A 24,859-nucleotide genomic window follows, 5' to 3' on the forward strand; every position below is an offset into this window, starting at 1 on the left:
TTGCAAAAGCATCTAGTCCAACCTTGCTACAGTGAGCAGGGCCAACCAGGACGAGGCTGCGAAAAGCCTCGTCCAACCTGAGCTGGAGTGGTTCCAAGTCCCTGTGCAGACAGTTTGGGTTTGGCTTTTATAACCAAAAGGTGGTGGGGTGGTGCTTTTCTTTGCTATGCCCTTCCCTCAGCCTCACCACAACCTCTTCAGCTGTCTCCATGCAGTGGCTGAAGGCGAGAAGGCTGCTTGGAGAAGGGCTGTGAAAACGCATTGAAGCTGAAGATCCAGGAGAAGCCCTTTAAAACCAAGGTCCTGCCAAGTCAGCCAGGCCTTGACTGCATGCCCTTACCTCTGTGCACAGCAGACTCCAGGCACATCAGGAGGTAGGACAGCCTGGCCTCCCGGGAGCGGGGCAGGTTCTCCACGTTGCAGCGATACTTCTTCAGGTCACTCTTGCAGGACTTGGCCAGCGAGTAGCTGACTTTGTAGTCCTGGGCGATCAGCTTCTGGCGGGTGGTCAGGGCATCACGGCACTGCAGGAGGCACAGGGGGTGGGGAATGAGCTTCAGCAGGCTGCAGGCACCAAGCTAGACCTGCTGCTAGGGTTTCAAGTTGTCTTTCAAAGGATCATACAAACGCCTGGGTGGAAAGGACCTTAAGTTCATCAAGCCTGGAGAAGAGGAGGCTCAGGGGAGACCTTATTGCTGTCTGCGACTCCCTGAAGGGAGGCGGTAGCCAGGAGGGGGTTGGTCTCATTGGTCTCCTCTGAGTGTGTGTGTCTCTATCTGAAGAAAGCCAATGCAGTGACCTTGAGGATTAGAAACTCTCCTGCTCAATAATCATCTTTCATAATAATCACATTGAAAGCTCTGATTTGGGGGGTGGGGGGAATGCTCCTTTGACAAACCATCAGAGAGGAGAGGAGAGGAGAGGAGAGGTTTGGAGAGGAGAGGAGAGGAGAGAATTAACCAGGTTGGAAGAGACCTTTGAGATCATCAAGTCCAACCTCTCACCTAGCACCATCTGATCAACTCAACCATGGCACCAAGGGCCTCAGCCAGGATCTTCCTAAACACCTCCAGGGATGGGGACTCCACCACCTCCCTGGGCAGCACATCCCAAGGGCCAATCTCTCTTTCTATGAAGAACTTCTTCCTAACATCCAGCCTGAAGCTCCCCTGGCACAGCTTGAGACTGTGTCCTCTTGTTCTGGTGCTGGTTGCCTAGGAGAAGAGACCAACCCCTTCCTGGCTCCAACCTCCCTTCAGGGAGTTGGAGAGAGCAATAAGGTCTCCCCTGAGCCTCCTCTTCTCCAGGCTAAGCAACCCCAGCTCCCTCAGCCTCTCCTCATAGGGCTTCTCCCAGGCAACCAGTACCAGAACAAGAGGACACAGTCTCAAGCTGCACCAGGGGAGGTTTGGGCTGGAGGGGAGGAGAAAGTTCTTCCCAGAAAGAGTAATTGGCCATTGGAATGTGCTGCCCAGGGAGGTGGTGGAGTCCCCATCCCTGGAGGTGTTCAAGAGGGGATTGGAGGTGGCACTCGAGCCATGGTTTAGCAGTCAGGAGGTGCTGGGTGACAGGTTGGCCTTGATGATCCTTGAGGTCTTTTCCAACCTTATTGATCCTATGATTCTAAGTCTGGCCATAACCTAACACCTCTGAGAATACAGCTCCTAGACCATGTCCCTAAGCTCCTCATCCAGATGTCTTTTAAACACCTGCAGGGATGGTGACTTCACCACCTCCCTGGGCAGCATGGGCCAGTGCCCAGTGACCCTCTTGGTGAAGAAATTTTTCCTACTATCCAGCCTAAACCCCCCCCTGCTGCAGCTTGAGGGATAGGATAGAATGGGTTGGGTTGGGTTGGAAGGGACCTTTGTAGGACAAACCCTTCTGCAGCCAGCAGGGGCATCTGCAACTAGAGCAGGTTGCTCACAGCCCTAAACAACCAGACCCTCAATGGTTGCAGCCACGGGGCATCTCCCACCAATCTGGGCACCCTGGGCCAGGCTCTCCCCACCCTCAGTGTCAAACATTTCTTCCTTCTCTCCACTCTCAATCTCCCTCTTTCAGTTCAAACCATCACCCCCTGTCCTGTCCCAAGAGGCCCTGCTCAGAAGTCTGTCCCCAGCTTTCCTAGAGAGGGCCCTTGGAGCACAGAAGGCCACCAGAAGGTCTCCCTGAAGCCTTTTTTTTCTCCAGGCTGAACAAGCTCAACTCTCTCAACCTGGCCTCTCAGCAGAGAGCTTCCAGCCCTCCCAGCACTGCTCTGAACATTCTCCAAGAGGTCCCTTGTCTCTGCTGTGCTGATGCTTTCAAATCCATGTGGTTGAAGCTGGACTGCAGTCAACTTTCACCGGTCTCAGGGAAGCGACACAGTTAACAATGCAGACCCAGGTCAACAGATCAAGGGTTTGAGAGGCAGCAGCTCTCTGCAGAGCACTCCTTAAAACTGCACATTCATCCAAGCTTTGTGTGACTCATTCTGGCTAACCAGGATCAGTTGCTGACATTTATCCCAGCTGTGTTACATGCTCACCCCGTGCCCTCCAGAAACAATTCCCCACACACACCCCCCCTTCCCCCAACCCCAAATGCAGCTCTTCTGCAACGTGCTGAGCAGATGAAAGCCAGGAAAGCAGCCTGGCCAGGGGAATTTTGAGCCTATTCTCCACAACTGGTGGATGAGCTGGGGCCAAACTGCTACTCAGCAGCTGCAAGAACAACCCCCTAAATTCCAGGCAAAGAAAAGGGTCTGTAAAACACTGCTGCGCTTCAGAGCTTCTGGGTTCAATTAGATGAAAATTGAATGTGAGGGCTGCAGATCATCCAGAAGAGCTCAGGGGAGTTTGGGCCATTCTCAGCCTGGCTGAAAGGAAGGAAAGCTGGTAGGGTGGTGGTGGGTGGGGAGACCAGGGAGCAATCTCAGCATAAGGACCAGGGAAACCCTGTGGCCTTCTCCCCTTCCTTCCATTAGGGGTTTGACTTGCAGGAAAAAGACCTTTGAGACCATGGTGTCCAACCCTTACCCCAGCACTGCCAGGTCAGGGCTACCCCACGGCCCTCAGCCCCACATCTTCAGGGCTTTGCAATCCTTCCAGGGATGGGGACTCCACCACTGCCCCTGACAGCCTGGGCCAGGCCTTGACAGCTGGTTCAGGGAAGAAAATGTTCCTCACAGCCAACCTAAACCTGCCCTGGTGCAACTTGAGGCTGTTTCCTCTCATTCTGTTGCCTGTTCTCTTGGAAAAGAGACCAACCCCCCCCTCACTGCAGCTTCCCTTCAGGGAGTTGTAGAGAGCAATGAGGCCTCCCCTCAGCCTCCTTTTCTCCAGGCTAATCAGCCTCAGGTCTCTCAGCTGCTCCTCACAAGACTTGTGCCCCTCACCACTTTCTCCCAGGTCACCACAATGAGTATAAGCCCTTGCCTAATAAGTAGGAGGCCCTGCAGGCTGAGGGCAATGTGGATGAGAGGGCTGAGGAGCAGCCATGTGGGGAGATGCCTAAGGCCAAGCAGTCCCCACCACCTATAAGGAGCAGCTCCACAAAGCAAAAGAGAAGGGTTATAGTTGTTGGGGACTCTCTCCTGAGGGGGACTGAGGGACCCATATGTCACCCCAACCCATCCCACAGGGAGGTCTGCTCCCTGCATGGGGCCCAGGCAAGGGAGATCACCAGGAGCCTCCCTAAGCTGATCCAGCCCTCTGACTGTTACCCTCTGCTGGTGATCCAAGCTGGAAGCAATGAAATTGATAAGAAGGGCTCCAGGGCGATCAAAAAGGAGTTCAAGGCCCTCAGACAACTGATTGATGGGGCAGGAGCACAAGTGGTGCTCTGCTCAGTTCCCTCAGTGGCAGGGGAGCACACTGAGAGGGAACAGGAGCAGCCATGCCATCAACAATTGGCTCAGGGGATGCTGCCAGCAGAGGAATTTGAGGTTCTTTGGCCATGGGGCAGCTTTTACTGCACCCAACCTGCTGGGTCCTGATGGGGTGCAGTTATCTAGGAAGGGCAAGAGGGTACTGGCACTGGAGCTGGCAGGGCTCATTGGGAGGGCTTTAAACTAGGTCTGGAAGGGGTGGGTGAGGAAATCAGTCTCTCTGGAGAGGGGAGAGTGGGACACAAATCAGGGTCAGCTGAGACATCGAGAGCCCAGCTGCAGTGCATGCACACCAGTGCACACAGCATGGGCAACAAGCAAGAGGAGCTGGAAGTCCTGGCCCACCAGGGTGACTATGATGTAGTCACCATCTCAGAAACATGGTGGGACAACACACATGATTGGAGTGCTGCACTGGGGGGTTACAGGATCTTTAGGAGAGACAGGAGAGGGAGAAGAGGAGGAGGGGTGGCTCTATGTATTGGGGAGTCACTCTTTGCCACAGAGCTTGAAGTGGAGGGTGAAAGGATTGAGAGCCAGTGGGTTAAGATCAGAGGGCAGCCTAACAAATCTGACATCCTGGTTGGAGTCTCTTATAGACCACCCAACCAGGATGAGGAGGCTGATGAAATATTCTATGAGCAACTGGAGGCTGTCTCGAGGTCTTCAGATCTTGTCCTTGTGGGTGACTTCAACCTGCCAGGTATCTGCTGGGAACTTAATTCAGCAGAGAGGAGGCAGTCCAGAAGATTCCTAGAGCCTATGGAGGACTGCTTCCTGATGCAGCTGTTAAGTGGGCCTACCAGGGGTCAGGCTCTGCTTGACCTGCTCCTCTCAAATGGGGAAGGGCTGGTGGGAGATGTGAGGGTGGGAGGCTGTCAAGGGTGCAGTGACCATGAGTTAGTGAAGTTTCCAATATGCAGGGAGATAAGGAGGAGCACCAACAGAAGAGAATCACAGAATCACCAAGGTTGGAAAAGACCTCAGGTATCATCCAGTCCAACCTAGCACCACAGACCTCAGGACTAGACCATGGCACCAAGTGCCACATCCAGTCCCCTCTTGAACACCTCCAGGGATGGGGACTCCACCACCTCCCTGGACAGCACATCCCAAGGGCCAACAACTCTCTCTGGGAAGAACTTTCTCCTCCCCTCCAGCCTGAACCTCCCCTGGCACAGCTTGAGACTGTGTCCTCTTGTTCTGGTGCTGGGTGCCTGGGAGAAGAGCCCAACCCTCTCCTGGCTACAACCTCCCTTCAGGGAGTTGGAGAGAGCAAAGAGGTCTCCCCTGAGCCTCCTCTTCTCCAGGCTAAGCAACCTCAGCTCCCTCAGCCTCTCCTCACAGGGCTGTGCTCAAGGCCTCTCCCCAGCCTTGTTGCCCTTCTCTGGACACCTTCAAGAGTCTCAATGTCCTTCTTAAGTTGAGGGGCCCAGAACTGGACACAGGACTCAAGGTGTGGCCTAACCAGTGTGGAGTACAGGGGCATCTACAGCTCTGTCTGACCTCTCTTATATTCATATCTCAGAGCATGGCAGAGACCCTTCAAACCCCATCCTGCCCCATCCCTGTACAACCAAACTCAGGTTAAGCAAACCCAAGCAATCCCTTTCAGCGCTGTGCTTTGTCTCAAGCCCCCAGGGATCACTCTCTCAGTTTGGAATTTAATTGGAACTAAGCTTTTGGATAGCTAATGCATTTAAGGGAGAGAAAATGAGCCCCATCCCTCCAGGCCTCTGCACCAGGCTCCTTCAGCAAAGCTTTTCTGAGGAGGGTTTTTAATCCCACACAATCCCAAACACTACAAAGCTGCTTCTGAAATGACTGAAGGCCTTGCTGCCTTCCCAAAACACACCTCCACCAATCCAAACTCTTTCCAGGACTGGCTTCCCAGAACAACTTTTTCCCCCCCCTCTTACTGTTAAAAATCACATCTTGAGGAACACCACCAGGAAAATGTTGTAGGAGTTGGTCTCTGCTGCCAAGTGACAAGCAAGAGGATGAGAGCAAATGGCCTCAATTTGTGCCAGGGGAGGGTTAGGTTGGAGATGAGGAAAGATTTCTTTGGTACCAGAGTGGTGAGGGATTGGCAGAGGCTGCCCAGGGAGGTGGTGGAGTCCCCATGCCTGGAGGTGTTCCAGGACCCTGTGGCCATGGCAGTGTGGGATATGGTTTGGTGGCCACGGTGGGGTTGGGCTGCTGGTTGGTCTTGACCTTGGAAGTCTTTTCCAACCCAAACAATTCTACAATTCCCTGGCTGGATTCAACCATCCTGGAGGTCTTTTCCAACCTTACTGATTCTTATGTCAATAACTGATCTGTGTAGCATCTGCTGCTTCAGAGTCAGACACTCAAAGCCCTGAGAGGAGAAGGTGAACCACAGGCAGCTGGTTTGGTTCTCCTCAGCACCTTATGCCAGCACTTATCCAAAGCTTGCCCCAGCATGGTGCCACTTCCACTTTCAACACTCCCCCACTTGAGCTCCACATCTGCCTTCCCAAATGACCCACCTGAACACTTGGATTTACTTCAACCTTTTAACTTCAATGAACCCAAGCCACCAACACCCAGCTGATCTCGAAGCAAAAAGCAGCTGCTGACACCTGACCACGCTGGGCAGGGATCTGCCTCAATGCTACAGAGAGGAACCCAGCCTGGACTGCTGAATGACTTGGTGGTTTCTGCATGCAGGATTTGTCTAAGCCAGAGAGATACCTACCTTCTCACTCATTGATTCTTCAAACTTGTGATTGAAGAGGCACTTGTAGACTCGGCCTTCCCCTGCTTGAGTCTGTGAAACAGTAACATTTGCCATTAAAGAGAAGACTTGTAATGCTTAATGAGCAGCCCACACCCAAAGAGGCTGATCTGGAACTAGGAATACATTCCCAGTTGATATTTCTAATGACACTCAGAGCTTCTAGACTAAGCAAAACCTTCTGCATTTTACTGCCTTCAAAAGCTGCTTGCTTCCATCACCCCTCCGGTGAGAAGATGCTCAGCTGACACAAGCTAATTCAGACCGAACAGTGCAGCTTCCAGGAGTGCTGGGAGCAAAACCAGACCCTGCAGCTCACTGCTGCAGGAGGGAGCAGTCACCTCTCCCAGTGAAGAGGCATTTCCCTCCCTCTCACACCAGCTCTGATGTCCATTAAACCATTTCTGCCAGCTCAGTTCATTAACCCCCCGCAGGGGAGGCTTTGTTTGGCGTGGAGGGCTGAAGGTAACGCCCCATTTACTGCAAAATGACAGCTACAGGTGCTCTGTTTTCAGCATCTCGTGAACTTGCCAAGGGTCCAGGATTCCAGTCCTTCTTTCAGGATGGTTTTGGGGTTGTTTTCTCCCCGGGGGAGGGAAGGCCAGAGGGAAGCACTCACGTTCTCACAGAAGCGCTCTCTGTCGTCCCGGCAGGCGAAGTAGAGGTGCCGGTCCAGGTGGAAGTCGTCTGAAGAGAGCTCAGCCACACGAAGAATGGCTTTCTTACACTGATCAGAGACCTGAATTCGAGGGTCTGTCTCCTCAGCTTCTTTCACCAGACCTTTCTCCAGGCATGCCACCACCTCTCCTTGCGAGTGGGCATCCTAGGTGAGAAGAGCGAGACACCACCCGTAACCAAGCACCTCCAGCACCCCAGCGTGGTGAGGGTTGGAAAGGACCTCTGGGGATCACCCAGACCAACCCTCCTGCAGGGGCACCCACAGCAGCTTGCCCAAGATCAAGTCCGAGCAGCTTTGGAATCTCTCCAGAGAAGGAGACTCCACAACCTCCTTGGGCAGCCTGCTCCAGGCCTCCAGCACCCTCACACCAAAGAAATGCCTCCCCGTGTTCAGGTGGGACCTCCTGGGCTCCAGTCTGTGCCCACTGCCCCTTCTCCTGTCCCTGGGCACCACTGACAAGAGTCTGGCCCCAGCCTCTTTCCCCCCATAGGCCCTTTAGGTCTTGCTGAGCATTGCTCAGATCCCCTCTAGGGCTGCTCTTCTCCAGGCTCAACAGCCCCAGGGCTCTCAGCCAGTCAGAGAGAAAGCCTTCTTGGAGCCCCCTGCAGATCCTGGAAGGCCACAATGAGGTCACCTCAGAGCCTTCTCTTCTCCAGAAAGAGGGAGCAGTCATCTCTCCCAGTTAAGAGGCATTTCCCTCCCTCTCACACCAGCTCTGATGTCCATTAAACCATTTCTTCTCAGAGAAAACTCCTTACAGAGATGCTCTAAAGCCCCTCAATATCTTTGCAGCCTCCACAGGACCCTCTCCAGTAGTCCCCTGTCCCAGGACCCCTGATGTGGTCTCACCAGAGCAGGATCACCTAAGCAGATCACAGGGGAACATGTTCAAGTGGGGTTTGAAGATCTCCAGAGACAGAGACTCCAGCACCTCTCTGGACAGCCTGTTCCAGTGCTCTGCCAACCTTCCCTGTAAGGAAGTTCCTTCTCCTGCTTAGATGGAACTTCCTATGCTCAAGTTGCTGCCCATTACCTTGTGTCTTTTCACTGAGAAGAGTCTGGCTCCATCTTCCTGACCCCCACCCCTCAGGTATTTGTAAGCACTTAATAACAAGCACCACAAATGAAAGCAAGCAAAGTGCAGAGAGACTTCCAAGAGCTCAGCCTCAGCTGCACTGACATTCAGAGGAGGCATCAGTTAACAGCTGTAGGATCCACACACTTCCTCCATTCCCACCCTGCTGCTGGCCACCATGAAAGCAATCCTCTTCCCCACCCCCCACCTCCACCCTGCCACTGCTCAGGGTTTGTTTTAATGTGACTTAATGAGATTATCACTACTTAGTCACACAGCTCAGAGCTCTTCACCAAAATGGCCAAATTATCTTTACTTTGACACAGCTCCCTTGGCACCATGGCAACAGCAGGCAAAGACAGCACAGGAAGAACATTCTTGGGAGGGAGCAAAACCAGACAAGCCTTCAGTTTGGGTGGGGATAATTAGTGATGCTAAAAAAGCCACAGAGGAGCTTGGACCAGGGCTAATTCCTCCACGAAGGGACTAAGAGGAATTCAGAGAGCAGATGAAGATCAGACAAAGCAGCTCTGGCCCGATACTCCCTGCCATGTCCACTGCCCTGCAAGCTTCAGGATGACTTTGGTCTGTGACCAGTGGCTGGCAACAAATGGAGAGTCTGTGCTTTGCCTGAAAGCCCAGAAGAGGCAGAGCCACACTCCACTTGGTTTCCTACATCATTTTCACAAGGGGAACCACCCTTCCCCCCCAGCTCTACCTCCAACTCTTCCTCTAGAATGGATCTCTTGAGCCTTCTGCAAGTTCCCCTGTGAAGGCCCCCTGAATTTCTGCTGCTCTGCTGCTCCTGAACTTCTATCAGATGCTCTGGGGTATACCACAGGGCATGGATGTCTGCACACATGGACCTGGTGTTGGCAGTACCCATTTAGAAGCCACCCTTTCAGCTTCCTCTTGCCAAGGAGATCCAACTGTTGCTGTTGCAGCAGCATGAGGAAGAGAGAAGCCTCCATAAAACATGACCATGACTGTTCAGAGCCATGCAACCCCCTCCTAAACTCTTCCACACAAAGCAGCGCACCCAGGTGGCCAAGAAGGCCACCAACATCCTGGCTTAGATCAGTATTAGTGTGGGCAGCAGGACCAGGGCAGGGCTTGTTCCCCTGTACTGGGTACTGGTGAGGTCACACCTCGACTCCTGGGTTCAGGTTTGGGCCCCTTACTCCAAGAAGGACATTGAGGTGCTGGAGCAGGTCCAGAAAAGGACAAGGAAGCTGTGGAAGGGTCTGGAGAACAGGGCTGGTGAGGAGCAGCTGAGGGAACTGGGGGGGGGGGGTTTAGCATGGAGAAAAGAAGGCTATGGGGAAACCTTCTCACTCTCCACAGCTCCCTGAAAGCAGGCTTGAAGTGAGGTGTGGGTCAGTCTCTTCTCCCAAGGAACAAGTGAGAGGACAGGAGGAAACCACTTCCAAGCTGTGGCAGGGGAGGTTCAGTTTGGGCACGAGGCACAAAGTCTTTCCTGAACGAGTGGTTAAGCCCTGGAACAGGCTGCCCAGGGCAGTCCTCATCCCTGGAGGGGTTTCAAAGCTGTGGAGATGTGGGGCTGAGATACATGGTTTAGTGGTGAGCTGGCAATGCTGGGTTGACATTGGACTTAATGATCTCAAAGGGCTTTCCCAACCTAAATGACCCTGTGAAACCACATCTTTCTGCTCTGCTGTGCCTCCTTGGGCACGAAGCCCTTCAGTCCAGCTTTAGCTCTGCTTGGGAGCACCAGCAGAAGCAATGAGTAGAGCAGGGGTCATGGTTGGACCTGATGATCTCAAAGGGCTTTCCCAACCTAAATGACCCTGTGAAACCACATCTTTCTGCTCTGCTGTGCCTCCTTGGGCATGAAGCCCTTCAGTCCAGCTTTAGCTCTGCTTGGGAGCACCAGCAGAAGCAATGAGTAGAGCAGGGGTAATGGTTGGACCTGATGATCTCAAAGGGCTTTCCCAACCTAAATGACCCTGTGAAACCACATCTTTCTGCTCTGCTGTGCCTCCCTGGGCACGAAGCCCTTCAGTCCAGCTTTAACTCTACTTGGGAGCCCCAGCAGAAGCAATGAGTAGAGCAGGGGTAATGGTTGGACCTGATGATCTCAAAGGGCTTTCCCAACTTAAATGACCCTGTGAAACCACATCTTTCTGCTCTGCTGTGCCTCCCTGGGCACGAAGCCCTTCAGTCCAGCTTTAACTCTACTTGGGAGCCCCAGCAGAAGCAATGAGTAGAGCAGGGGTAATGGTTGGACCTGATGATCTCAAAGGGCTTTCCCAACCTGAAGGGCTCTCTGATTCTATGCTCAGCCAACACTCATAAACCCAACTCCATTTTAGAAGGGGCCAACTTAGTTCTCCCCTTAAAACCCAAAAGCATAAACCCCTCACACTCACACAGCCCAAAGCTTCCTCTTTTGGTTTCACCTTTGCTTTGGGTGGGATCTTGCCAACTCCACATGCTGGCCAAACATCAACTAATAGAATCATGACATCTAGAGTCTCCTCAGGACTGAACCCCACAGGGATCTGAGCAATGCCTTCACCACCTCACTTCCAATTGTCAGCTCTCTAGAGCCAAGGCAAAGGTGAACACAAATGAGGGACTTCTGACAAGGCCTTGGTGTGGTAGGAGGAGAGGGAATGGATTCAAGTTTGAGGAGGGCAGGTCAAGACTGGTGATGAGGAAGAAATTCTTTAGAATGAGGAAGAAATTCTTTAGAATGAGGAATGGGAGACACTGGAACAGGTTGCCCAGGGAGGTGCCCTCTCCAGGGAGGTGTTCAAGGCCAGGTTGGATTAGGCCTTGAGCAACCTGGGCTGGTGGAAGGTATCACAGTATCAGTCAGGGTTGGAAGGGACCACAAGGATCAGCCAGTTCCAACCCCCCTGCCATGGGCAGGGACACCCCACACTAGATCAGGCTGCCCACAGCCTCATCCAGCCTGGCCTTAAACACCTCCAGGGACAGAGCCCCAACCACCTCCCTGCACAACCCATTCCAGGGCTTCACCACTCTCCTGGGGAAGAACTTCCTCCTCCCCTCCAGCCTCAATCTCCCCACCTCCAGCTTCATTCCATTCCCCCCAGTCCTATCACTGCCTGAGATCCTGAGCAGTCCCTCCCCAGCCTTCTTGGAGCCCCCTGCAGATCCTGGAAGGCCACAATGAGGTCACCTCAGAGCCTTCTCTTCTCCAGACTGAACAGCCCCAACTCCTTCAGTCTGTCCTCACAGCAGAGCAGCTCCAGCCCTCTGCTCATCCTCCTGGCCCTGCTCTGGACACCTTCCAGCCCCTCCAGATCCCTCTTGGGATAGGGGCTCCAGACCTGGAGGCAGGACTCCAGGTGGGGTCTCCCCAGAGCTGAGCAGAGGGGGAGAATCCCCTCCCTGGCCCTGCTGGCCACACTTCTCTTGCTGCAGCCCAGGCTCTGCTTGGCTCTCTGGGCTGCAAGTGCACACTGAGAGCTCCTGCTGAGCTTCTCCTCCCCCAGCACCCCCAAGGCTCTCTCCTCAGGGCTGCTTTCCAGCCAGTCCCTGCCCAGCCTGCATTTGTGCCTGCCATTGCCTCCACCCAGCTGCAGGACCCTGCCCTTGGTCCTGTTGAACCTCCTGAGGGTGGCTTGTGCCCACCTCTCCAGCCTGCCCAGCTCCCTCTGGATGGATCCCTTCCCTCCAGCTGTCTGCTGCCCCACACAGCTTGGTGTCATCAGCAACCCTGCTGAGGGTGCCCTCAGTGCCACTGTCCATGGCACCCACAGAGATGTTGAGCAAGCCTGGTCCCAGGAGTGATCCCTGAGGGACTCTGCTTGTCCCTGGCCTCCCCTGGGCCATGGACCCATGGACAGCCACTCTCTGGGTGCAGCCATCAAGCCAGTTCTGTATCCATCCAGTGGTCACCCATCACCCCCCTGTGTCACCAGCCTGGAGAGCAGGCTGTGGTGCAGGACAGTGCCGAAGGCTGTGCTCAGGCCCAGGGGAAGGACATCAGCTGCTCTCCCCTCAGCTCTTCATGTTGTCAGCTGCTCAGAGAAGGCCACCAGGTTTGTCCCTGCCCAGGGCATGGGGGTTGGAACTGGATGATCTTCAAGGTCCCTTCCAACCTAAACCACTCTAAAAAGCCACCCAAAGAAAGCACAGAAAACACTTCACCAGCACCAACAAAGCCAGTGAGGGCAGAAGTAGACAGGAACTAAAACAATAGCATAGGAAGTCTAGGAAAGGCCAAGAGTCAGCCAGCAGTGGGGCTTCCAGCAGCAAGGTAATTCCAGAACACCTCCTGAAGTGCCTTTTGCAGTTCCAAAAGCCAGCTTTATCCCAGTTACTGTGATGAAGCCATCACACTGCAATCCACTAGCAGCCTTCATGCAGATGGGAGTCAGTGGTCCAGCAGTGCTTCTCTCCATAAAGAAGAAGAGAGCTGAATCTCTTCCCTCCTCCTCCTCCTCAGGTGGCCAGGGGGACACCTGGGGACACCCCCAGCTCCACTCAGTCCCACCAAAGGCTAATGACTCTTTCTCTACAGGCAGCTCTCAGAAGCTACAGCAGAGAAATCAAACCTGAACCAGCAGCTGATGGGAGTCAATTAGATGAGGTTTCTCCAAAGCAGCGAAGGGACAGAAGAGAACAGCAACAAAAGGAATGCTTGCATAGCCATTTAGAGCTGTTTCCATAGCACTAGCGAGTCCTTCAATGGGTTTCAAGTACCAGGGATGACAGCACAACAAAAGCCAGCAGATGACAGGCTGCAAGGCCTTCACACAACGCCAGGGCAAAATATTCTGGGTTAGGTACCATGAGAGTGAGGGAGATGCACGAACTGCCCCAACCTACACTGCAGCTTCAGCCCTGCCTTGCTTTGCTGGCTCACAGCAGCTTGGTGACACAAGCTTCACAGTTCACAGAATGGTTTGGATTGGAATAGATCTTCAAGATCATCCCAGTTCTAAGCCTCCTGCCACAGGCAGGGACCCCTCCCCCCAGCCCAGGCTGTTCAAGGCCTCATCCAGCCTGGCCTAGAACACCTCCAGGCAGGGGGCAGCCACAGCCTCCGTGGGCAGCCTGTGCCAGGCTCTCCCCAGCCTCCCTGCCAACAATTTCTTCCTCATCTCCAGTCTCAGTCTCCCCTCTTCCAGCCCAAAGCCACTGCCTCTCATCCTGTCACTCCCAGCCCTTGTCCAAAGTCCCTCCCCAGCTCCACTGCAGCCCCTTCAGGTACTGGCAGGCTGCTCTAAAGTCTCCCTGAAGCCTTCTCATCTCCAGGCTGCACAGCCCCAACCCTCCCAGCCTGTCCCCCACAGGAGAGTTTCTCCAGCCCTCTGATCACCTCTGTGGCCTCCTCTGGACCCTCTCCCTCAGTTCCATGTCCTGCTTACATTGGGGGCACCAGAACTGGAGGCAGTGCTGCAGGTGGGGTCTGAGCAGAGGGGCAGAATCCCCTCCCTGTGCTGCTGCTCTCCCTGCTCTGGCTGCAGCTCAGCACAGGGCTGCCAGCAACCATTGCTGGCTCCTGAGGAGTTTGTCACCAACTGACACCCCCAAGTCCTTCTCCTCCAGACTGCTTTCAAGCCACTCCTCACCCATCCTGGATTTGTGCTTGCCTCTCCCAGGTACCTTGTGACCCTAATCCCCCACTACCACCCTCACCCCTTCACTCACCTTCCCTCCAGCAGCCAGCACAGGAGGTTGTGCACAGCACTGGTTTCACACCCACCAGATGAGATTTGGCTTTGCACCATCAAGCCCATGCTACTGGAGCCCTCAGGGCTCTCCAGAGTGCTTTGATTTGGGCAGGCCATGGGTATTAATGCAGACCTAACACCCAAGACTGCCCCTATTACACTTCTGATTCCATACTGATGGGTAAAAGCAATTTCTCATTCCATGAGGCCCTTCAGGCCAGGATTAGAGAGAACCTACACTTAATGCCTCCTATCAAGCTACTCAGCTCTTCCTGGGCTGAACTCGTGGTGCCTGCAAATCTCTCCCTCTTCTATGGCTGCTTTTGTTCTTGAAAGCAGCAAGGACTCCTTTTTGGTGCTCTCTGTTGTTCACCCAGGCTTCTGGAATGCATTAACACTTCACTCTCACACACTGTGGATGAGAAGCTGCTTCCAGCAGCCAACATCTCAAACAAGCAGGAAAGCTGGGGGGGGGGGGGGTGTGGTGTTTAAAGGAAAAAGCCCCTATTTTTTGTCACATCTTCTCACCTCCCTCATTAAGAGCTGCCTGGAGAGGCTAAACCTGAAAAGCTTAAGAGCTGCAATGAAGAAAAAAAACAACCAACCATGTAACAGTTGCTAGGTTGACTTCCACGCTGCCAATGTAAAAGAACAGTGGCAGAAGGTGCTGAGCTCATTTGCATTTTAACCCTAAACAGGGAAAAACTTGGTGGAGAAGCAGCCCCTCCCCCCCTGCAGCACCCCACAGCATCACAGGCAGGGCAAGACAGTGCCTTGAAACACCACAGAAACAGCAAATGGGTTGGCTTGGCTTGGAAGGCACCTTAAAAATCATCCAGTTACAACCCCCCCCCAACCCTGCTGCCAACACCTCCTACTAGACTCCATCCTACCTGGCTTTGAATACATCCAGGCTTCAGAGCCTCCAGAGCTTCTCTGGGCAACCTGTTCCAGTGCCTCAGCACAGTAGCACAGAATCACCAAGGTTGGAAGAGACCTCAAAGATCATCCAGTCCAACCTGGCACCACAGACCTCATGGATAGACCATGGCACCAAGTGCCACATCCAATCCCCTCTTCAACACCTCCAGGGGTGGGGACTCCACCACCTCCCTGGGCAGCACATTCCAAGGGTCAACAACTCTCTCTGGGAAGAACTTTCTCCTCACCTCCAGCCTAAACTTCCCCTGGCACAGCTTGAGACTGTGTCCTCTTGTTCTGGTGCTGGGTGCCTGGGAGAAGAGCCCAACCCCCACCTGGCTACAACCACCCTGCAGGGAGTTGGAGACAGCAATGAGGTCTCCCCTGAGCCTCCTCTTCTCCAGGCTAAGCAACCCCAGCTCCCTCAGCCTCTCCTCACAGGGCTGTGCTCAAGGCCTCTCCCCAGCCTTGTTGCCCTTCTCTGGACACCTTCAAGTCTCTCAATGTCCTTCCTAACCTGAGGGGCCCAGAACTGGACACAGGACTCAAGGTGTGGCCTAAGCAGTGCTGAGCACAGAGCACAATGACCTCCCTGCTCCTGCTGGCCACACTGTTCCTGCTGCAGGCCAGGCTGCCCTTGGCCTTCTTGGCCCCTGGGCACACTGCTGGCTCATGTTTAGGCAGCTGTCAACCAGCACCCCCAGGTCCCTCTCTGCCTGGCTGCTCTCAGCCACTCTGCCCCCAGCCTGTAGCTCTGCCTGGGGTTGCTGTGGCCAAAGTGCAGCCCCTGGCACTTGGACTTGTTGAATGCCATCCTGTTGGCCTCTGCCCATCTGCCCAGCCTGGCAAGGTGCCTCTGCAGAGCCCTTCTGCCCTCTAACTGACCAACATCTGCCCCCAGCTTGCTGTCAGCTGCACATTTGCTGATGGCTGACTCAATGCCCTCCTCCAGATCATCAATGAGGATATTGAACAGGCTGGGGCCCAGCACTGCTCCCTGGGGCACACCACTGGTGCCTGGCTGCCAGCTGGCTGTGGCACCATTCACCACCACTCTCTGGGCTCAGCCTCCAGCCAGTTCCTCACCCAGCTCAGAGTGCTGCTGTCCCAGCCAGGGGCTGACAGCTTGGCCAGCAGCTTGCTGGGGGGGATGGTGGCAAAGGCCTTGCTGGGGTCCAGGCAGTCCACATCCACAGCCTGCCCCACAGCCCCCAGGCAGTGCCCTGGGCATGGAAGGAGCTCAGATTGCTCAGGCAGGACCTGCCCTGCCTGGATCCCTGCTGGCTGGGCCTGAGCCCTTGGCCATCCTGCAGGTGTGCAGGGACTGCCCCCAGGATGCTCTGCTCCATCACTTTCCCTGGCACTGAAAAAATATGGAGCAGGACCCTCAGAGAGAAGAATTTCTTCCTGCAGTGTAACCTAAATCCAGCTTCCTCCAGACTGAAGCCATCCCCCCTCATCCTGTCACTCCAGGCCTTTTTACAGAGTCCCTCTCCAGCTCTCCTGCTGTCCCTTCAAGTACTGGAAGGCTGCTCTGAGGTCTCCCTGGAGCCTCCTCTTCTCCAGGCTGAACAACCCCAACTCTCCCAACCTGTCCTCACAGAATCCTAGAATGGGCTGGGCTGGAAGGGACCTCCAAAGGTCATCCAGTCCAACCTCCCTGCAGTCAGCAGGGACATCCTCAACTAGGTCAGGCTGCCCAGAGCCCTGTCAAGCCTCAAACACTTCCCTGGGTAACCTGTTCCACTCTCTTCACAGTAAAGAACTTGTTCCTAACATCCATCCTAACATTTAGCCCAGAGGAGGGCCACAAAGATGATCCAAGGGTTGGAACACCTCTGCTATGAGGACAGACTGAAGGAGCTGGGGCTGTTCAGCCTGGAGAAGAAAAGGCTCTGGGGGGGACCTTCTTCCAACACCTGAAGGGATTGTACAGGAAGGCTGCAGAGGGACTTTTCATCAGGGTGTCTGGAGACAGGACAAGGGGGAATGGTTTGAAGCTGAGGGAGAATAGGTTTTGCCTGGATCTTAGGAAGAAGCTCTTCAGTATGAGGGTGGTGAGACTCTGGAATAGGCTTCCCAGGGAACTTGTGGATGCCTCCTCCTCCCTCGGGGTGTGCAGGGCCAGGCTGGGTGAGGCCTTGAGCTGCTGAGTCTAGTTGAGAGGTGTCCCTGCCCATGGTGGGGAGGTTGGAGTAGATGATCTCTAAGGTCCCTTCCAACCTGAGCCATTCTATGATATTTATTCTATGCTCCAATCTAAATCTGCTCTTCCCCAGCTTAAAGCCATTGCCCCTGGTGCTGTCACTGCAGGCCTTTGTAAACAGGCTCTCAGAAGAAAGAGGGGTTCCAGCCTTTGAATCATTTTGGTGGCCTCCTCAAAAGTGGAGGAGAGGTGCTGCAGCACCTAGTTGCATCCATCTCCACTGAAGTCTCACACAGCAAAAGAGCCTTGGTTCAGTAAACCCAGGCTCAGTCCCAGTCAGTCTGTGCTACTGGAATAGGGCACCAGGTTAACACACATCCTTCAGCTGCTTGGGGGTGGGCAGGGGAAAAAGGAAGGGAGCATTAAAGCATGTCCCCAAGTGCCACACGTTTCTTGAACACCTCTCCAGGGGGGATGACTCCACCAGCTCCTTGGGCAGTCTGTGCCATTCCCTGAACACTCTTGCAAGAGGATTTCTTCCTAATATCCAATCAACTTTCCCTGATGCAGCTTCAGCAGGAGCAGGGAGCTCATCCTGCCCTGTGCTCAGCACTGCTGAGGCCACACCTGGAGTCCTGTGTCCAGCTCTGGGCTCCTCAGGTCAGGAAAGAGGTTGAGCTGCTGGAAGGTGTCCAGAGAAGGGCAACAAAGCTGGGGAGGGGTCTGGGGCACAGCCCTGGGAGGAGAGGCTGAGGGAGCTGGGGTTGTTTAGCCTGGAGTAGAGGAGGCTCAGGGGAGACCTCATTGCTCTCTGCAACTCCCTGAAGGGAGGTTGTAGCCAGGTGGGGGTTGGGCTCTTCTCCCAGGCAATCAGCACCAGAACAAGAGGACACAGTCTCAAGCTGTGCCAGGGGAGGTTTAGGCTGGAGGGGAGGAGAAAGTTCTCCACAGAAAGAGAGATTGGCCCTGGGGAGGTGGTGGAGTCCCCATCCCTGGAGGCGTTGAGGAAGAGCCTGGATGAGGCGCCTGGTGCCAGGTTGGAAGAGACCTTTGAGATCATCCAGTCCAACCTATCACCCAACACCATCTAGTTAATGACACCATGGCACCGAGCACCCCAGCCAGTCTCTCCCTAAACACCTCCAGGGATGGGGACTCCACCACCTCCCCACTGCTGGCTAAGCCCCCAGCACCGCTAAGCCCTCTCCCCGCCGCCGAGGGCCGAGCCCAGCTACGCCTGCCCTGGGGCGGGGAGGGAGGGGGCAGGCGAGGTGGAGCAGCCAAAGGGCTCCCAGCAGCCTGCTGCTGCCCCTTCTGGGGGCTCTGCAGGTTACCTTCTCCCCGGGGCGAATGCTGCCACACTTGAGCAGGTTGATGTCGGCCTTGCAGTCGTCCATGAAGCCGCAGATCAGGCGGTAGTCGCTGAAGATGATGGCTGTCATCTTGGTGATGTACTGGTGGCACTGGTACTCCGTGATGTTCCCCCGGTGATCCACCAGGCAGGACACCAGGAAGCCTTTCCCCACTGGCTCATCTGCACATTCCTTGATCTGTTTTCCAAGGAGAACAAGAGGAAAAGCAGTGGCTGAGTTGAAGGTGCCTGTTGAAAAGACAATCCAAAGCACAACCTCCCCCCGGCAAAGCCAAACCAGCTCAAAGCTGAACAGCAGCCAGCAGTGTGCCCAGGGGGCCAAGAAGGCCAAGGGCATCCTGGCCTGCAGCAGGAAGAGTGTGGCCAGCAGGAGCAGGGAGGTCATTGTGCCCCTGTGCTCAGCAATGGTTTTGGGGGTGGGGGCAATGCTCCTTTGACAAAGCTGTATTTAGAATGCCGAGGAGGATAGGATAGGAGAGGAGAGAAACGATAGGAGAAGAGAAGAGAAGAGAAGAGAAGAGAAGAGAAGAGAAGAGAAGAGAAGAGAAGAGAAGAGAAGAGAAGAGAAGAGAAGAGAAGAGAAGAGAAGAGAAGAGAAGAGAAGAGAAGAGAAGAGAAGAGAAGAGAAGAGAAGAGAAGAGAAGAGAAGAGAAGAGAAGAGAAGAGAAGAGAAGAGAGAAGAGAAGAGAAGAGAGAAGAGAAGAGAGAAGAGAGGAGAGAAGAGAGAAGAGAAGAGAGAAGAGAAGAGGAGACCAGACCAGACCAGACCAGGTTGGAAAAGACCTTTGAGATCATCCAGTCCAACCTATCACCCAGCACCATCTGATCAACTCAACCATGGCACCAAGCACCCCATCAAGTCTCCTCCTAAACACCTCCAGGGATGGGGACTCCACCACCTCCCTGGGCAGCACATTCCAATGGGCAATCTCTCTGTGTAGAGTTTCTTCCTAACATCCAGCCTAAACCTCCCCTGGCACAGCTTGAGACTGTGTCCTCTTGTGCTGGTGCTGGGTGCCTGGGAGAAGAGCCCAACCCCCACCTGGCTCCAACCTCCTTTCAGGGAGTTGCAGACAGCAATGAGGTCTCCCCTGAGCCTCCTCTTCTCCAGGCTCCAACCCCAGCTCCCTCAGCCTCTCCTCCCAGGGCTGTGCCCCAGACCCCTCCCCAGCTTTGTTGCCCTTCTCTGGACACCTTCCAGCAGCTCAACCTCTTTCCTGACCTGAGGAGCCCAGAGCTGGACACAGGACTCCAGCTGTGGCCTGAGCAGTGCTGAGCACAGGGCACAATGACCTCCCTGCTCCTGCTGGCCACACTCTGCCTGCTGCAGGCCAGGCTGCCCTTGGCCTTCTTGGCCCCCTGGGCACACTGCTGGCTCCTGTTCAGCTGCTCTCCACCACTCCCCCTTCTTGCTCTCTGCAACTCCCTGAAGGGAGGTTGGAGCCAGCTGGGGGTTGGTCTCTTCTCCCAGGCACCCAGCACCAGAACAAGAGGACACAGTCTCAAGCTGTGCCAGGGGAGGTTCAGGCTGGATGTCAGGAAGTTCTTCCCAGCAAGAGAGATTGGCCCTGGGGCTGTGCTGCCCAGGGAGGTGGTGCAGTCCCCAGCCCTGGAGGTGTTTAGGAAGAGCCTGGCTGGGGTGCTTGGTGCCATGGCTGAGTTGATCAGATGGTGCTGGGTGAGAGGTTGGACTTGATGATCTCAAAGGTCTTTTCCAACCTGGTTAAACCTACTCTATTCTAAACCTGGACATCAGGAGGAAGCTCTGCACACCAAAAGTGGGGAGACACTGGAACAGGTTGCCCAGGGAGGTGGTTGAGGCCCCATCCATGGAGACATTCAAGATCAGCCTTGAATGTCTGGGCAGCCTGCTCTAGTTGGAAGTGTCCCTGCTGCCTGCAGGGGGGTTGGACAAGGTGCCCTTGGAGGGTCCCTTCCAGCCTGATGCACTCAGTTGCTGCTTTTGCACAAAAGGATTTTCCTAGTTGCATCTTGCAACATTTAACCCCCAGAGCTTGGTCACCAGCAAGCAACCCCCAAGCTGTGAGTGGGAATTCAGCTGTTGGAAGGGGCATCTACAGGAGTCACTGAATGCTCTGGGTGAGAATGGACCTTTAAAGTTCATCCAGTCCAAGCCCTCTGCAGTCACCAGCAACTGGAGGCTGCTCACAGCCCCAGACAACCTGAGCTGGCTTGGCTCCAGGGGCATCTCCCACCTCTCTGGGCAAGCTGGGCCAGGCTCTCCCCACCCTCAGTGTCAAACATTTCTTCCTCCTCTCCACTCTCAATCTCCCTCTCTCAGCTCAAACCATCACCCCTTATCGTGGCACAACAGGGCCCTGCTCAGAAGGCTGTCCCCAGCTTTCTTCTCAGCCCCTTTAAGCCCTGAAAGGCCACCAGAAGGTCTCCCTGGAGGCTTCTCCAGGCTGAACAACCCCAACTCTCTCAAGCCTGGCCTCAGGGCAGCTGCTGAAGCCAGTTCCTGTCTGCTCCTGTGTCCAGTGTGAGACTTCCCCAGGGCCTGCTACAGGGGTTGTGTTCCATAGTGGTTTGCATCTCTTTCATTTCATTGTTCTTCATTTCCATCCCAGCTGGTTCAGTTTCTTTCCCAGCCCATCAGTCTCCCTCCTTCATTCCCTTTCTCTTCCCTTTGGGAGAGCAGAGGGCCTCACAGACAGCATCTGACACTCATTCAGTGGCAGGCCCAGCCCTGACCCTTGGCACTTATGGTAAAGACAGTGGCAGCAGAACTGGGTTTGGGAGAACAATCTGCTCTCCATGCCACTGATCCTTGCTTTCAGGAGGCCCAACCTCCAAAGCCACAGGGGGCCCAAGCAGTTAAGAGCAACCTGCTTATTGCAGCCTGCTTGTTGTTCTCTAAGCCAGTTTCTGGTTAAGTGAGGTTGCTGTGGTGTGGATGCCCAGATGATGTTTTCCAGAGCATGGTTTAATGACTGAATTAAGTCAGCTGAAGGCTGTACTGCTAGGAAGAGCTTTGCATCCACTGCCTGCCCTCCAGCCCAGCTGCAAACTACCCCAAACCAAAAGGAAGAAGAAGAAGCCTCAGCTCAGCTCCTGCACAGCTGAGCACACAGCCTCAAGAGCTAAAGCATGAGCACAAGGAAAGAAATGATTCATCAAGCAACCTTTGAAGCTGGACTGAGCTGCCCAGAGAGGTTGTGGAGTCTCCTCCTCTGGAGACTTCTAAAACCTGTCTGGATGTGCTCCTGGGTGACCCTGCTTTGGCAGGGGGGTTGGACTGGATGATCTCCACAGCTCCATTCCAACCCCTAACATTCTCTGAGTCTGTATTGATGACTGAGATTCAGAGGACTAACTTCTGCTGCAACCTAAAAAGGGAATGCTCCTGACAGTCTGCTTGGAGTGATTTAGCCTCAAAGGAAAAAGGCCCAGCTGACCCACAGCCTCCCTGGGCAGCCTGTGCCACACTCTCACCACCCCCACACTGAAGAACTTCTTCCTCAGCTCCACTCTAACCCTGCTCTGCCTCAGCTCCAAACCCTTCCCCCTTGGCCCCTCTAGACACCCTCAGAAAAGGTCTCCCTGCAGCCTTCCTGCAGGATCCCTTCAGGTCTTGGAAAGCAGCTCTAAGGTCCTCCCAGAGACTTCTCCTCTCCAGGCAGAACACCCCCAGCTCCCTCAGCCTGGCCTCACAGCACAGCTGCTCCAGCCCTTGGATGACCTTTGTGGCCTCCTCTGGCCTCACTCCAGCAGCTCTGTGCCCTTCTCATGCTGGGGACACCAGACCTGCAGGCAGGATTGGAGGTGAGATCTCAGCAGAGCAGGATCAAGGGGCAGAATCCCCCCTCCTGCCCTGCTGCCCACACTCCTCTGGCTGCAGCCCAGCACACAGCTGCCTGCTGGGCTGCAAGAGGGCACTGCTGGCTCCTGGGGAGCTTCTCAGCAACCAATTACCCCCAGGCCTTTTCTTCAGGGCTGCTCTTAACCCACTCTGCAGCCAGCCTGGATTTGTGCCTGGGACTGGCCCAACCCAGATGCATGTCAAATTAATTCCAGTCATTTGCCAGGTAAAACCAGAGCTTCCTGGAGAAGAAGAGGCTCAGGGGAGACCTCATTGCTCTCTCCAACTCCCTGAAAGGAGGCTGGAGCCAGGTGGGGGTTGGGCTCTTCTCCCAGGCAAGCAGCACCAGAACAAGAGGACACAGTCTCAAGCTGTGCCAGGGGAGGTTCAGGCTGGATGTCAGGAAGAAGTTCTTCCCAGCAAGAGAGATTGGCCCTTGGGATGTGCTGCCCAGGGGGGTGGTGGAGTCACCATCCCTGGAGATGTTTAGGAAGAGCCTTTCTGAGGCACTTGGTGCCATGGTTGAGTTGATCAGATTGTGCTGGGTGATAGGTTGGACTCAAGGTCTCTTCCAACCTGGTCAGTTCAGTTCAATTCAGTTCAATTCAATTCAATTCAATTCAATTCAATTTCTATTCTATTCCATTCTATCCTAGTCCATTCTCTGCACACTAATTCACAGTCTCACAGCATCACCAAGGTTGGAAGAGACCTCAAAGATCATCCAGTCCAACCTGGCACCACAGACCTCATGGCAAGACCATGGCTCCAAGTGCCACATCCAATCCCCTCTTGAACACCTCCAGGGATGGGGACTCCACCACCTCCCTGGGCAGCACATTCCTATGGCGAATGACTCTCTCAGTGAGGAACTTTCTCCTCACCTCCAGCCTAAACTTCCCCTGGTGCAGCTTGAGACTGTGTCCTCTTGTTCTGGTGCTGCTTGCCTGGGAGAAGAGACCAACCCCCACCTGGCTCCAACCTCCCTTCAGGGAGTTGCAGAGAGCAATGAGGTCTCCCCTGAGCCTCCTCTTCTCCAGGCTAAGCAACCCCAGCTCCCTCAGCCTCTCCTCCCAGGGCTGTGTCCCAGACCCTTCCCCAGCTTTGTTGCCCTTCTCTGGACACCTTCCAGCAGCTCAACCTCTTTCCTAACCTGAGGAGCCCAGAGCTGGACACAGGACTCAAGGTGTGGCCTAAGCAGTGCTGAGCACAGGGCACAATGACCTCCCTGCTCCTGCTGGCCACACTGTTCCTGACACAGGCCAGGATGCCCTTGGCCTTCTTGGCCCCCTGGGCACACTGCTGGCTCATGTTCAGCCAGCTGTCAGTCAGCACCCCCAGGTCCCTCTCTGCCTGGCTGCTCTCAGCCACTCTGCCCCCAGCCTGTAGCTCTGCCTGGGGTTGCTGTGGCCAAAGTGCAGCCCCTGGCACTTGGACTTGTTGAATGCCATCCTGTTGGCCTCTGCCCATCTGCCCAGCCTGGCAAGGTCCCTCTGCAGAGCCCTTCTGCCCTCTAACTGACCAACATCTGCTCCTTCAGTGTCACACAGGGAAGCAAGAGGCCTTGGTGCTGCAGCTGCAGTCATGGCCTTGCCCTCTCTTACCTCTGCAATGGTGGACTTGCAGACTTCTCTGGCCACGGATTCGAACTTGGGATCTGTTGTCAGGTTCAGCTTGTAGTTCCACAAGAGCTAGAGAGAGAGAGACACAGAGAGAGAGAGAGAGATTGTAGACAGGAGGTTTAAGAACTTCTCATGGAGAATGACAAATATTTGGCTTCAGAAGAGAAGGAAAGCTCATTTCCCACCCCCCCCTCCCCCCATCTGTATCATCTGTAGCTATCAATGCAAAGTCTCCTTGACAACAACTTTGTCCCTTCAGCTCTGCAATAATTTTCTCCTCCTGAACAAATCCAGGGCTGTTAAAAAAGTCTCTCCATAAGGTCATGGGCTGACTCACTCAAAGGAAATCTGCCTAATGAAGGCAATTTCAGAACTGAAAGGATAAAACAATTGCCAGCTGCAGCTTGCTGCCTGCTGCACAGCCAAGCAGGGGCTGGAGCCCACCACAACCTTTCTGCACTGTGTCTTGTCTGCCTGATGCAAGCTGCCCCCCAAGCCCTCACTGTGAGCAGATCTGAGGCTGAAAACCTAACAAGAGCCCAGTCCAAAAGGGCAGGAGGCAATGGAGGTGACCCTTCAGTCACTTCCTTCTGCGAGGGGCTGCAAGCAGACAGCGGTTGGGATGCAGAGAGCCTTCAGAGCTCTGGGAGGTTGTCCCTCTAGCTAACCACAGGGATGCATCAGAGATTAGATGCCTCAAGAAGGATGGCTGCTCTTCTAGGAGCCAGAGGTGAGCTCACGGAGGAGCCTCAGTGCTTTGGGTCACTGTGCAAAGAGTCAGTCTTGGGTTAAGTCCCATCCTGAGCCCAGAGGTCCTCCTGAGGCACCCTGAAGAGAAAAATACAGGGTTGGGGGTGGGGAGAGAGTAAAGGTCAGCCAATTCCCAGCTGACATCTCCCCCAAGACAAGCTCTATTAGCT

General features: G+C 54.6%; 1 protein-coding gene across 1 annotated transcript in view; it reads right to left on the reverse strand.

Annotated features, from left to right (window-relative positions):
* GLG1 (golgi glycoprotein 1) overlaps positions 1 to 24,859 on the reverse strand; it is a 144,172-nt gene that overhangs the window by 39,239 nt on the left and 80,074 nt on the right. Inside the window, exons 3-7 of the mRNA XM_054170236.1 lie at positions 23,922 to 24,008; positions 18,457 to 18,672; positions 7,249 to 7,452; positions 6,591 to 6,662; positions 341 to 524 (exon numbers count right to left, since the gene is read on the reverse strand). Of these exons, the coding sequence (XP_054026211.1) occupies positions 341 to 524; positions 6,591 to 6,662; positions 7,249 to 7,452; positions 18,457 to 18,672; positions 23,922 to 24,008 (763 nt within the window). The remainder of the gene's footprint in view (positions 1 to 340; positions 525 to 6,590; positions 6,663 to 7,248; positions 7,453 to 18,456; positions 18,673 to 23,921; positions 24,009 to 24,859) is intronic.

This window comes from Dryobates pubescens, chromosome 19 (assembly GCF_014839835.1).
Source record: "Dryobates pubescens isolate bDryPub1 chromosome 19, bDryPub1.pri, whole genome shotgun sequence".
In the NCBI taxonomy this organism is placed as follows: domain Eukaryota; kingdom Metazoa; phylum Chordata; class Aves; order Piciformes; family Picidae; genus Dryobates; species Dryobates pubescens.